The 15410-nt window shown below is 40.4% G+C and overlaps 1 protein-coding gene across 1 annotated transcript in view; it reads right to left on the bottom strand.

The window, feature by feature from the left end:
- LOC104374501 (lipoxygenase homology domain-containing protein 1) overlaps positions 1-15410 on the bottom strand; it is a 191891-nt gene that overhangs the window by 103946 nt on the left and 72535 nt on the right. The window contains exon 25 of the mRNA XM_086609313.1: positions 9165-9390. Coding sequence (XP_086465439.1) covers positions 9165-9390 — 226 coding nt within the window. The remainder of the gene's footprint in view (positions 1-9164; positions 9391-15410) is intronic.

Genomic DNA, 15410 nt, shown 5'->3' with positions numbered 1-15410 from the left:
TGGCATCCAATGATAGGACCAGGGCAAATGGATATAAGCTGGAACATAGGAGGTTCCGCTTAAACATGAGGAAGAACTTCTTCCCAGTAAGGGTAACAGAACACTGGAAGAGACTGCCCAGAGAGGTTGTGGAGTCTCCTTCTCTGGAGATGTTCAAAACCTGCCTGAACACGTTCTTGTGTGATCTAATCTAGGTGGTCCTGCTCAGGCAGGGGGATTGGACTAGATGATCCTCTGAGGTCCCTTCCAATCCCTAACATTCTGTGATTCTGTGATTCTGTAAAAAACATTCTTCAAAACACACTGCATGTGCCTACTTAGAACATACCACTATAGAGTAATGCGTGGACATTCATATAAACATTCATTAGACTGTAGAGGTTAAGCCTTTTCTGTACAGATAGAAACCTACACACAGACCAGCTTGAGTCAATGCAATTTTCTCAAGCTTTGTGAAGCAGTTCCTCTGAGTTGCAGAACTGCTACAAAAGGTGCTAATGTTAATGGCTTCTGAGCTACAGATTGCTTAAACATAAGAACAAGAAGGATGATGTCACTCTGTAACAGATAAGACAAGGTGCACCAGTAGTTTGATGAGCACAGGGGACAGATATAATCAAATATGAAGAATGAACCTGCTGAGAGCAAGACTCCCCATATGTGAAATTTGCCTGTTTGTAGCTTTCTGTATATTGCTCACAAAATATAGGGGTTTTCTGTCTACAGAGTAAAATAAAAAGACACTAGAAAATATGCTCTGTGACTCTGGTTTAATTTCCTTTGAGAAACGGACCTACTCTAAGGCTCCCACTGCTGCTGCATCTGAAAAGGAGACCTGCTTCACTGCAGTAAGAAAAAAACATTCCAAAACTCTGAGAAATGCAACCCTGTGGCTCAATCCTCTATTCTGTAAGAGCAATTTCATTTTACTACATGTTGATTTAGTGAAACTACACCAGCTGAAAACCGGGGTGACAAAGAAGAGAGGTAGGCCCATAGGCAAAAGAAAGGGAAAAAAAGCAAGTTTAAAATTATATCATAAAACCAACCACTGAAGAGAAGTCAGGGAATACTGTTTCAGCATTATGAGAGACTCACATTTAGGCATCCGTCTAATGTAGGGCACATCAAAGTAATATAAGAAACATCTTGAATAACACAATAACTTTGATAAAGGAAATAAAAGGATTAATTAATACAAAATAGCAGGAAAAAATCTCAGCTAGCACTCACTAAAAAAGAAAATGACCTTTCTGAAAATAAGTGATCAAAATCTTCAAATTGCTAACAGAGTAACTTTAGATAAGCTCTATAATCAAACAGAAAACTCTGGGACATGGATGCATGGATGAAACAGTTGGAGAAAGGGAGGTAAAACGTTTTCAGGCAGAGGCAGAGGCAGGAAGCTTCTAAAAGACTCCGTGAAAGACAGACATGAAAGCAGTATAATGACGATGTTTAAAAAAATGGCATATCAAAAGTATCAAAAATACTATAGGAGTTGCTGAGCAGTCAAGTGCACAAGTACCAAATTTATACTTGCCCCGTCAATAAAAATGCTACTACTGCTACTTCTTGAGATGTTATCATGAGACTTCAGGTGTGTTTTTAAGTCCCATCTCCAGCATCTGGCATCTATTAATAGCATGAGAACAAAAAACTGCCTGAATTAAAGGAGAAGCGAGAAAGGAAGTTTTGCTTCTTTGGTTGCAAAGAAAAAGTAACCTAAGGGCACGCTAAGGTCAACAGAATGCAAGTTAGACAGTCCTTTTTTCCAGACTATTTATTCTGGGCACCTGAATCAGGGTTTCCAATATAGAAGGTTAGTATACTTCTGATCATTCACCAATGGTATGTTAGTTTTTGAGTTTAGTTAGTTTGGCCCCAATCTGAAAGCACAATATATAATTCTGATTTCCTTATGAAGGAGTTATGTACAGAATTCAGTGACTTATGACATTTTCCTTTGGAAAATATAAACGGTAAGCAAGTATCACAGGTTGCTCTGCATTAAAGACTAGGTTAATATTTTCATGTGTTTTGGCAGAAGAAGAAAATAATCCTAATAGAAGTAAAGAATAATTTATTGATGAGAATAAGAAAATGAAAGTTTTCACTGCAGAAATATTGGTCTTTCTCTGCTGACTTTGTATTAACTACTGTCCCATTGTCAGTTCTTTTCAAAGTAATTCCACTAAAAGAAAAGTACAGTCATTATTTGAGAATTCTAGTTACGTGCAGATGAATTCAAGATAAATATACTTATTACTTATTACTCAAAGTACATTAAATAAGAGTCCTCTGCATTACAGCTGTCTGAGCCTAAACATACTGGTGTGCCTACAACAGCACGTTAGTTCGAATATATAAACTGAATTCTCTCGTTGGCCTTCCTACTTCTTTCTGGTTTGCAGCATGGAGTGGTTTTAGAGCAAAAAACTACATTCTTTTTGGATGAAACTAAACCAGAGGATATGTTCCAGGAACACAATGATGACGATCTTGCCACAGATTGGCAGTCAGTCTGTGGGAACAGACTACAACAAGCCCAGAGTAACTTCTCCCTAAACACACATAATGAGGACATTGGACCCTGAGCTCATTGGATTTTTAGCATCAACCGCTTCACTGTGCAAATCCACTCCCATCAGGCCACTAGTGTAAACAAACAAGCTGGCCAAAGAACACAAAACCTAGAGAGATGGTAAATTATATACAGCATTAAAATTGTCAAACCGTTTCTATTCAGTTCTCCCTTAATGATAGTGATCCAGTATATTAGTACAGTACTACATAGTACTGCTCCAGGTTCTGCCTTTTTTCCATATGACATGCCTGCTTGAATAAAACAGTCATTTTGGCATGATTTGTTAAACAGCAAGACTGAATCTCTGTCACGTGGTTTTATCATTTGGTATTTACTACCCAGGTTGCACAAATAGTGTTTGGCACTTTGCCATGACAGAAGGGTGAAGATACAGATTGGTGCAGTGTCAAGGGTAAAAGGGAACAATTTCTAAATGGCTGATAGTGGTTAAGAGGTGCTATCTTCCTCAGAAATGGTACTTACATTATTTGAGAAGACATAAATACAAAAACACTGTCAGGTGAAGACATTTCAATTAGAAATACAGTGCTCAGGCTTTCTAATCTCCAATTCCATTTACTCCTGCTATTTGGAGCAATATTCTAGAAAAAAATATACGGGAATATTCTCCATAACATGTAAGAAAATTACCAGCTTTGAAAAAACACACTTAGTAATCAATTTTACAATGGGAAAGAGAAGCTTGACTATTTATCTAAGTAGTTGGTGCCTCCTGAGTGATTGAACAGAGATATAAATTTTGTAGAGATAATGCTTGAGTCATTACTATTTGCTTTGGTCATCACTATTTCAGACAGTGGGCGCATTCCAACCTTTCTGTATTTGCCCACACATTTCTCCAAGTGGAAAAGAAACCTAAATCTTTTGAGTTGAAATTTTTCCTGCCTCAGACTCAATATTTGTCTTTTATCTCAAATCAGTACAGTTATTCCTTCGATTATGTGAACAAGAACAGGGCCAAATTCCCCATTTATATTCTCATTTGAAGTTTACGTTCACATAAACAGCATAGCAAGAAAATTCAACACTTCTTGCATCGTGCACCCTTAAGATCAAAACTTCAGACATATCTGAAGACAATCCATGTTAGGATGTGGGATAAAGATCTTCTGCACACTCACAAAGGAGCACAGGCAGATGTTTCCAGGGGAAAGTCCAAATAACACCCTGCTCTGGCTTCTCCCAGGCCCACCACAGAAGCTGTCAGCCAATCTCCACAAGCACAGGGGCACAAGGGCAGGTGGGAACCCATATCAAGGACTCAGAGGAAGGGACACCCTCTCCCAGTTCCCAGTCTCTGCAAAGGCTGCACCAGGAGAGTCTCAGTCCAAATGTCCCAGCATGAAATCCATCACGATGAGTCAATTCAAACTACTGGGATTTGCTGCTTAAGGGTGTGGAACACACCCTTAAAACACAGGAAGAGCATTTCAAGATTGCACAGGACTTATTACGAGACGTTTAGGGGAGGAATCAAAGGCAGGGAAAGGGGTGGATATAGGTGATTTGGGGAGGAACAAGTATCAGAAAATAGAGGGATCAGAGAGTCAAAAAGGCTGGACGTAATTAATAGTTTGTTGGTTACTATGTGTCATGGTTTGACCCAGTTGGCAACTAAACACCCAAACACCATATAGTCACTTGTTCATCCACCCCCAGGGAATGAGGAAGAGAATTAAAGGGGAAAAGGGAAGGAGAAGAATGGATTGAGATAAGAACAATTTAATAATTGAAATAAAATATAATTAAAGTATTATTTATAAAAATATTAATAAATATGATAATAATATGTGATAATATATAAGATATAATAGTATAGACAAACAAGTGATGCACAGTGTAATTGCTCGCCATTCGGGGAGCACCACCCAGCCCATCCCAGCAATCAATCCCGAAACAGAGAAGTCCCAAAACTGCAATCCCAGAAGAGCAAGAGCCCCAAAAAGAAGGATTCAAAAAGAGAGTGAGAGAGAGACAGAACTCCAAGAGTCCAAGAAAATTTGAGAGAATCCAAACTTCCCATCCCACCCTCATCTATATACTGGGCATGACATTTCATGATGTGGAATATTCCATTAGCCAATTTGGGCCTCAATCCTAAATCTAAACTCAAATCATACGCTGGGATTTGTGGACCCTTTGTCCCAGCCATGCTCCCCCCTAGCCTGTTGTGCTCCTGCACACTGGCAAAACACAGGAAGCTGAAAAGTCCTTGATGTCTCATAGAATCATGGAATCATAGAATCGTCTGGTTGGAAGAGATCTTCAAGATCATCGAGTCCAGCCATTCACCCTGCATTGTCAGGGTCCCTAAACCATGTTCCTCAACACCAAATCCACACAGTTTTTAAACACCTCCAGGGATGGGGACTCTACCACCTCCCTGGGCAGCCTGTTCCAATACTTCACAACCCTCTCTGTAAAGAGATTCTTCCTGATATCTAACCAAAATTTCCCCTGGTGCAACTTGAGGCCATTCCCTCTCATCCTATCATTCATAAAGTGGGAGAAGAGACCGACCCCCATCTCCCTACAACTTCCTTTCAGTAATTGTAGAGAGCGATAATGTCCCCCCGAGCCTCCTCTTCTCCAGACTAAACAGTCCCAGCTCCCTCAGCCGCTCCTCATAGGACAAGTTCTCTAAACCCTTCACTAGTTTCGTTGCTCTTCTCTGAACCCGTTCCAGCACTTCAATATCCTTCTTGAAGTGAGGGGCCCAAAACTGGACACAGTACTCAAGGGGTGGCCTCACCAGTGCTGAGTATAGGGGGAATAGCATCAACTACAAACATCAGTGCATTACCAACACTCTTCTCATAATAAATTCCATACTAAATTCAAAACACAGAGCTGTTCTAGCCACTCAAAAGAAAACTAACTCTGTCCCAGCTAAAACCAGGACAGTATGGTTGTCTGGTTGAGTCCTGCACCTGATCAGTGCAGTCTGTCCTAACTTCTTCTTAATTTTCTTTCTAATTCTTTGTCTGAGTGAAGGACTCTCTCTTCTGTGTGTGTGTGTGCATGTATGGATATTGGGTCTGCGTGCCAGCAACTGGGCTGGGACCCAGTTGGGGTCCTGCTTGACAGCAACTGGAGAAACTAGAGGGAGTGAAATTGTGTGCCAGCAAGTGGAGAGGGACTAGGGGTCAGAGGCCCATGTCTGTAGGGATGAGGCCACATGAGCAGCTGTTGGAGAGGCCAGGGCAGTCCCCACCAGCTGCCAGAGACAGGGTATGGGTGCCTCTAGGGATGATACCTGCTGGGGTGTATGTGTGTCTCTAAGGGTGAGATAGCTCTGTGTGCGCATGCGTGTGTGTGTGAGATGGTCTGTACCACCAGCTGGAGCAGGGCTACAGCCTCAGGGGCTTATGTTCCCAGGTGCCAGCAACTAGGGAGACTGGGATCCAGGAGGAGCTGCTGAGCAGACTGAGTGTGTGAGCTCAGCTGCTAGAGACATCTCCCTTGTATATATGCATACACATACATGTTCCCACAAGTGGTCCTCCATCGAGCTCAGCCAGAGAGAGGGGCAGAATGAGGCACTTGGTGCTGTCCGTGTTTGTGCGACTGCTGTGTGTGTCTGGGCTATCTGTGCAGCTGGTCCTTTACACCTGTACATATATGGTATGTACACATGCTCTGTGTGTGTGCTCACTGGGAACACAGGCTCAGCCGTGGCACTGGTTGGACCTGGGGCCATGCAGCTGTGGCAGCCTTACCCCCATCAGGCTGCCAGATCTGCTCTGATTCCCCTAACTCTTCTGTGTTGTCGTGATGGTATAAAACTAAGTCAAAATCATTCAAAACAAAGCTTCTATCTTATTTTCATTACTGACACATAAGATTTACCCAGTTCAGGACACAATTGCTGATTTCTTATAACTATCACTTAGAAAAGAGTTGAACAATTTTTCTTTGATTTTGTGCATCACAATGTAACTAGGGGATGAAACCAAATCAACAACAGCAACAAATAAACAATGTAATACTTGTAAAGTCTGGTAAACTAAAAGCATTATCTGGAACTCCCAGGAAAAAGTGAGACTGGGTAGAAGAATCACAGAAAAAACAGGTTGAAGCAGACCTCCAGGGATCATTTGGTTCAACAGCATACTCAACTCAGGGACAACTTCAAAGACAGATCACATGAAGTTTTCAAAACCTCCAGGGCTAGAAAAGCAAAAGAAAAAATTGAACAGGAAGTGAAAAATGAGCCACAGACCTAGAAGTCTTGGCAATGGGGAGAAAAATAAGAAGGGAAGACAAAGGCAGGTACAGGTTGGAGGCATAAGAAACCTCAGTTATGTATGGAATTTGAGACTGGTATGATGGGGAGATCAAGAAAGAACTGACAGCATCTCTTGGAGTAGAAGACCAAATTAGAGTCAGCTTTTTGAAGTGACTGAGGGACAGTCAGAAAATCTAAGTGGGGTTACCAATGTGAGAAATTCGGATGGAAAGAAGGGATTTCAGAGACAAAGGTAAAGAAAAGCTGACAAAAGTAGGAAATAACTTAGGATTTGAAGAAGAGAAGCTAGAAAAAAGAAAGATGAGGAATCAAAAATCAACTCTAAGGTTTTACTCTACTATTGGGTGCATAGTAGAGTTTGACTGGAGGAAAGGAGAAAATGGATAAGGAAAAAATAACCCTTTCCTCTAAGAGAGAAGTTGAGCAATAAAGTAAGTGTTAAAGAGCAGCAATTAAAAAAACATTGCCTTCTGAGCTTAGCTTATATTTGTCCACTTTGTTTAAAGTTTCCAGCACATCACTTTTATAGTTAAGGAAATATAATACCACTAGAAAATAACAGATTAACTTGAAAGTATAGGGTGCAAATTACTAAATCACGCCAGATCATCATTAAGTAATAAGCAGTACATTATTTGTTCTACTGGAGAAAGTGACTTGATGTGGTTTGTCCACTACTTGTAAGCAATTAGCTTATAAACAGCAAATGCAAATGGATAGTGTTTCATTTGCTTGTTCTTGAAAATTGAATAAGAACTCGTTGGGAGGTCTTGCTGAGTTTATATTGTTATTCAATTTAAATGTGCCTATAATCAATAATTAATTTGTAAAACTTACAATTTCAGGAAATTTCCAAATCCTTTCAAAGTATCTTTTCTTACAAACTTGTGACATATATTTGAATAAAGATAATGTTCATGCAAAAGTAGAGAAAGATACAGTAATATAATGATTAAAAGGTAAATAAATGTGCTGGTTTAAACATATTCCCAGCCTTTGATAGAACTGACTTGATTTTTCACGTGCAAGTAAATAAATGGAGTTGACCTACTGAAATACTATTACTTTTCTATGAATGGGTATTTCAGACTGCATAACGCATATTTGAGTTACTGATGTTGAATTAATTGTTTGTACAACTTAATTGGCTTCTGCACTATTTTTCTGTCGCACCAGTATACAGTATTTATGTCACTGTAAGAAGTGTCATATGGTATTGTAGTACATGTTAATGATCATGGGGCCTGGTTCATCCTGATCAGTCCCAGTTTTTGAAATCTCTTATTAAAGTCACTAAACACTCTGCAGAATCGAAATGTGAGCTGGCCTCTGTAATAGAGACCAGTAGTTTCTTTTGGCCTTAAAATCCATCAAAAACATTCACACATTACTAGTCTTGATGTTTTTTTTCAGAGAATTCTATTCTTTCAAGTTGAGGTTTTTCACTTATTTGATATTTTCCTCTGAAATGATTTGATGGTCACTAAGTGCATGATGACCCTTTTTTATGTTGAATCGCTGATTGCTTGCAATATTCACTGTTTCATTTTGAATACAGTTTGCCTGAATGATAGCACCTATCTATATAAGACCTACCACTGTAAGACAGCACTATCAGCTGCATAGTTGTCGTTCTAGCAATGTAAAGAGAATTCTACAAAAAAAAAAACATCGTGCTAAACGATTATCCTGGCTCCCTATTCCTTCATAGAGGCCCAAGACTTTTTAAATAATAACTTTATATAACGGGCTATTTCCCGCTTCACTTGAAGAGAACAAAGTGCATCGAAGCTGTAGTAAACTTTGAAGTACCAAAGTGCTACCCTGCAGCTAACAATTTCTATGTGAACAGTTGTGACTTGAGTGTAATTTGGAAAACACACGTGTGATGATTCAGATCATGGATTTCTGGTAAAGATTACTTTATGCAGCACAAGAAAGGATGACATCAACCTTGCTGAAAGGAACTGGATGTCACATGACAATACATACCTTGATATGCCTTGATTTCCTGCCTGATGTCTTGCTCTAAAGAGCAGTATTTGCCAGTGATTTAGGATGCTGTGAGAGGTCAAGAATTTTATAGGGGTAAGATGCCCTGGCCACAGCTGTTGTTCTGATTTAGGGGAGGAAAGTAGTGAGGTGAAATGATCACTTCTCATTCCTGGAACTAGAAAGTACCTGGAAGGGATTGTTTCATAGTTGCACTGGCTTTTGGGCAGTCTGCCCTAGAAGAAACATGAAAAACTGTCATATACTCACAGGATATGGCTAGTGAACACGAGATCTAAAATAGTGAGCACGTACATGGCAAAAGCTCCTTTGAGGGGTTTCTTATTGCCACTTCCCTCCATGTATCACCTTCACCCTTGTCTTCTGCAAGCCAGCACTCTATAGGGAGACAAATCTCTTCGTCACAAAGAGGGACTACTCTTTCAAGTCTGACTTCCTCCAAGTACCAGCTGGGATCATTTCCAGTGTTGTCATGACCAATGCGGATTTTATATAGCTGCCCGAGATCTCTGAGATTAATCTGTAATGACAAAAAAAAAAAAAATCCCACATTTTAATAACAAATTATAATGTTGTCTTTTATCAATCCTTAATCTGGGCATGCAAGCTAAATGTGCAGCTAACACAACCTAGAGTAATGGGGTTTTTTTTTTAAATGAAGGCTTACTATACAATGAATCCCAGAGCAAAAGCATACGGAGTAGTCTGCAATTGTAATTTTATTGACTTCGGTACAGTATTAGTTAAAGTGACTAAAAGGCTCAGACAATTCAGTCTGGTTTTAGATGTCTTGACAGAATCCAGTTTGTAGTGTTATAATGTAAATCTCTATTTCTAGACAAATACTTTAACAAGCAGAAGTACCTTCAGTCATTGCTGCATGAAATAATATATTTTGCAGTCCATACAGTTACCATCAGCAAAGCCCTATTAACTCTTCCTACTACTTATCAGTCTGCTACAGCCCAATTTTCTCTTTGTCTTCTATTTTTATGTGCATTGGTGTCAGGGCTAACTGTAAGTGCTGATGCCACACTGCAGCAAATTTAAACAATAAAACATGACTATGTCACATTGAATACTGCAGCCCTGAAATAAAAGCCACTATGTTTTGGGCTGCAGTTTTTTGAGCAATGCTTACAGCAGGAACTCAAGCACAAAAGCAGGGTTAACCACTTTCATTTTTGGTGATGTGTTTGAAAGCTTATGGTATTGGGAAAAATAATCACAGAGAAAAAAAAAAAGAACAAAAAATAGTTGTTTCTTTTACTATTATTTCAATTTTGTACTGGTGTTAGTGTCAAAACAAAAAGCAAAGTAACAGAAAATGAATTGACAAACAATTAACATCAACTTTGCCCCAGTAGTCTGAATCACCAAAAAAGATGAACTAAGATTTGTGTTTGAAGGTCCATTGTGTCTGTTCTGGAAGGCTAATAAGTCTGCCCCAGAGTAAGAGTTTCCCCTTCAATGTTTTTCCTAAGGAAGACTACAAGGTAATGCTCCTTTTCTCTGTGAAGCTGGGAAATGTCAGAGCCACTAGACACGTATCCCTTTCTCTCTTTTGTTAAAATGTTTTCCAAGGCAATGACACGGGCTACTGGAACACTGACATTTCTTGGTCATGAGGACCATCACAGAAGAGAGTCTTCAGCCCTAATCGATCACCATTTCCTCACTTCCCTGAGGCAAGCCTGGCACAACTCGGTCTCACAGGATGATATCATAACACATATGCTAGTGGTATAAAGTCTGAATAGAGCCACACTTATGGCCAAAGTAGTAGGTTTTCCTATATTAAAGCACTATGTTAAAGTAAGAGGTGCGAACTGAAGGTATAATTATAATATTAATGCAAAAAAACCCCGTACATCAAAAATAGGCTGCTAATACTCACAGCAGAATTACAGCAGCAGATAAAAAGCTCTCTGAAACTAACCACAAATGCAGCCAGGACACAGGCTAAGTTACCATAATAACACTGTCAGCCAACTACAAAGCAGAGACCTCTGCAGTGGGCAAGCGACTGCTAAGGTTGCCTTGCAAATAAATATAACAATATATTAGAACTCTCACCCGTTATTGCGAGCTGAATAAAGTATAGTATTGGCGAACAACAAAGGTGGTGCTCTCTTGAGATCTAGGCACTGACTGCTGTTTGTGGTGCAGAAGTGTTAAAGGGCAAATTAGTAAATAAAACATTGAAACCTTGCGACCTCAGGCCCATTATTAAATTCTGTCATAACCGCTGTTGAAAGAGGAGCGTTGCAGCCATCTTTGCTTACAGTATTCATTACTATGGCTCTCAGACAGGACCAGAAAACTCTGTCAAAGAGTTTATTTTGTCATCTGAAGCATCTAATTAGTCATTTGACTGTGAGGCACACTCAAGCATCATTGATAAAAAAAATCCTGCTTATGTATAGTGAGTATCATGTAAGTTTGCTGAAAAATGAAGCCTTAACTTTCTTAAAAAGTACATTTTTTTCGGAAGGAAGTCTAAGATGAGAGATAAATTACCAGGTGAATCTGCAAAGGGTTTCAACATTGTATCATGGCATCATAGAATAGTTTGAGTTGGAAGGGACCTGAGTTGGATTTTGAGTTGGAAAATCATCTAGTCCAACTCCCGTGCAGTGAGCAGGAACATCTTCAACTAGATCAGGTTGCTCAGAGCATCGTGCACCCTGACCTTAAATATTCGGACCCAATACCAAACCCTGAGGAACACCACTTGACACTGGTCTCCACTTGGACATCGAGCTGTTGACCACAACTCTTTGAGTTCGATCATCCAGCCAATTCCTTATCCACTAAGCGGTCCATCCATCAAATCCATGCCTCTCCAAATTAGAGACAAGAATGTCGTGCAGGACAGTGTCAAATGCTTTGCACAAGTCCAGGTAGATGATGTCAGTTGCTCTTCCCTTATCCACCAATGTTGTAACCCGGTCACAGAAGGCCACCAAATTAGTCAGGCATGATTTGCCCTTAGTGAAGTTATACGGGTTTTCACTGATCACGTCCTTTTTTTCCATGTGCCTTAGCATAGTTTCCAGGAGCATCTGCTCCATGATCTTGCCAGGCACAGAGGTGAGACTGACTGGCCTGTAGTTCTCTGGGTCTTCCTTTTTTCTCTTTTTAAAAATGGGGGCTATGTTTCCCCTTTTCCAGTTGGTGGGAACTTCACTGGACTGCCACACCTTCTCAAATATGATGGATAGTGGCTTAGCAACTTCATCTGCCAGTTCCCTCAGGACCCACTGATGTATCTCATCAGGTCCCATGGACTTGTGCACCTTCATGTTTCTTAGATGGTCTCAAATTCTTTTTTGTGTTTGAGTTTGTCCAGGAGCTCCTCGTTCATCCATAGAGGCCTCCTGGTGTTTTTGTCTGACTTCCTTTGTTGGGATGCACTGCTCCTGAGCTTGGAGGAGGTGATCCTTGAATATTAACTGGCTTTCTTGGGCTCCTCTTCCCTCCAGGGTTCTATTCCATGATACTCTACCAAGTAGATTCCTGAAGAGGCCGAAGTCTGCTCTCCTGAAACCTAGAGTAGTGAGCTTTCTGCGCATCTTCCTCGCCACCCTAAGGATCTTGAACTCCACCATTTCATGGTCACTCAGTCAAGGCTGCCCTTGAGCTTCACATTCCCCACTAGCCCCTCCTTGTTGGTGAGAATGAGGTCCTGCATAGCATTTCTCCTTGTTGGTTCCTCTGCCACTTGGAGAAGGAATTTATCGCCCATGCATTCCAGGAACCTCCTAGATTGCTTATGCCCTGCTATGTTGTCCCTCCAACAGATATTGGGATGGTTGAAGTCCTCCATGAAGATCAGGATTTGTGAACATGAGGCTGCTCCTGTCTATAGAGGGCCTCAACCACTTGGCCTTCCTGCTCAGGTGGCCTGTAGCAGACCCCCACTATCATGTCACCTGTCCCTGTCCTTCCTTTAATCCCGACCCATAAGTCCTTTGTTGGCTCCTCATCCATCCCCAGGCAGAGCTCCATGCACTCCAACCAGTCTGTGACACAGAAGCCAGCACCTCCTCCTTGTCTCCCCTGCCTGTCCTTACTAAAGAGCCTGTATCCTTCCATGTCAGAATTTCAGTCACAGGATTCATCCCACCACATCTCCACGATGTCAGTAAGATCATAGCCCTGTGGGTATGCATACATCTCTAACTCCTCTTGTTCATTCCCCATGCTACATGCATTTACATAGAGGCATTTAAGTTGGGTGCCTGATGAAGCTGACTGACTGGCTGGAGTGGCTGGAATTCCTTTCTGCTGCTCTTCAGGGGCTCTCAGCTTGTCCTGATCAAGCCTGATATTATCCCCTTCCCTAACTGTTTTCAATTGTTTATGGATTTTCTTAGGGAAAAAAAAAAATCACGTTTATTCTTGGGTGAAAATTAATGCAAGAGTGTCAACAGCAGAGAGCAACTCAACTGTATATGATGTTCTGGAAGACATATAATACAATAACAAATTTAGTTTCAGCTCCTGTTGCAGCTTTAGGGGTTGAAACAATTCATCTTGCTGTCAGGTCAGATATAACATTGGTCTCTTAGTGGTATCGACTTGCTAACATGTTACTTTTTGCTGGTTGGAATCCTGTCAAATGTATGTCAAATTTTGCTCTTGCAGTGAAATGCGGATGAAAACACTCTTATAACACGGTAGAGCTAATGATACTCTTTTGCCGACATAAACACTGCATCTTGAGGTTGCTCCTTCCTTTCAGTATTGACTAAATTGCCTTGAACTTCTGCATGACTTGAACACAAGCTGGCATTTATATCTACTTTCACAGCCAGAACATTCTGTAAAAAGTTGTAGAGCAAAGTTGACTTTATTGCCCTCATAAACAACATGCTTACAAAAACCTTAATCTAGCTGTTCTGTATTCTGGCATCACAGCTGCAAAAGTAACATTTCATTTTACGTGGAAACAGCTTTTCTGACAGAAGTGCAATAAATGGTCATGCAAAGAAGAAAGGATGGGATCCCAGGACTAAAGCATCGCTCTGGAAATCAGACAACTAGATTCTATTCTTGGATCTGCTCTAGGCTTCCTGAGAAACATTACATAATTCACAAGCCCTCTTTGCTTCACTTTCTCAACTATACAACAAGGGCAACACTTACATGTCTCTCACAGGGACATTGTAAAGCTCTCTTCATAAATTTTGAGATCCTCAGAAGAAGACACAGGTCTAAAATTCTCTATTTTTTCTAAAATTTTCTGTTCCATTTTGGGTTAGTTGTTGTTTTTCCATAACTCAATTGACAGATCAAAAATTATCAATTATAATTCTCCTAGCTAACTTTGTAAAGCTAGTGGTTTTGCTCAAAGATAGCGTAATCTCACTGACAGTTACCTGGTCTCTCACAGAAGTCATGCAATTTCTGTTGCCACCAGCAGACATTGTGCAGATAGAATAAGGGAGGAATAGCAACAAGCTGCTCATAAAATATGTTATAAATCTACTGAGGAAGGCAGTCAATATACTAAAGACATTCCTCCGATACACTGTAATTGGATGTTTCAGGTACCCAAACTTCCTAAATGACGAGGACACACAAAGATAGATGACAGATGTATTTTGGGATAGGTCTACACTGCCCTGAACAAACTTGATAAAGTCCTAGCAACTGTACACCTGAGTTAGCACAATAGTCTCCAGACTGGCCAGTCCTGCTTCTCAAGGCACACTGCTAGTTTTTGCTGGCATCTGCAACAGGGCATTGACAAAACCGTTAGACATCTAATCCTCAACCAAAATACAGGGCCAAAGCATTGCAGAGGTTCAAATGTCTGTCTGTTAAAAGTTTTAAAAATAAGTTTGCAAAGTTCCTTTCTCCCTGTAAATTCTTCAGCTTGATATGGTAGAGTTTGGACATGGATGGAAAATCAAAGTAGTAAAATTTAAGAGAGAGCAGTTTGGGGATATGCAGCTGTCATTCTGATGTGGCTGACATCAGCCATGTATAGAACATAAATAAGACCTAAACTGCAGAAGTAACAAACAAGGGCATGGAAACACAGATATCTCATTGGGGTAAAGGAACCTAGATATCACAAACATCAGATACACTGATCTTCTTAGGGATTGACTATTAGAGAGGTCTTCTGACAAACACCAGCTTCACACTCTTCCCAGCCAAAAGTTTTACAAAACATTCAAATCATCATTTACAGTTCACTTGTTGGTTGACAGTGAAGCTCTGTCTGATGTATCAACCGATTTGCACCAAATTCTGTCACAAGCTCTGAAGAGGACGGACCTCATACAGACCTTGCTTCTGTGAGAGATTGCCAGCACTTATTAACCTTAATAAGGTGCGTGTACTCACAATGATAGTAGTAATTTTATTCTCTGTAGTATTTTTCTTAACTGTTACAGGCAATAATATCAACACTCATTATATTTTATAGTATCAGTACCAGTACATTTTACTGAAAAAACTATCAACTACTTTCAACAGGGCCACATTTTCAAATAGAAGTAGCTTTGCCTTAGCCACATCCGTATT

This window comes from Tauraco erythrolophus, chromosome 3 (genome assembly GCF_009769465.1).
Source record: "Tauraco erythrolophus isolate bTauEry1 chromosome 3, bTauEry1.pri, whole genome shotgun sequence".
Classification (NCBI taxonomy): Eukaryota; Metazoa; Chordata; class Aves; order Musophagiformes; family Musophagidae; genus Tauraco; species Tauraco erythrolophus.
Note: the sequence above shows the minus strand (reverse complement) of the source record. Positions and strands in the feature narration are given on the sequence as shown.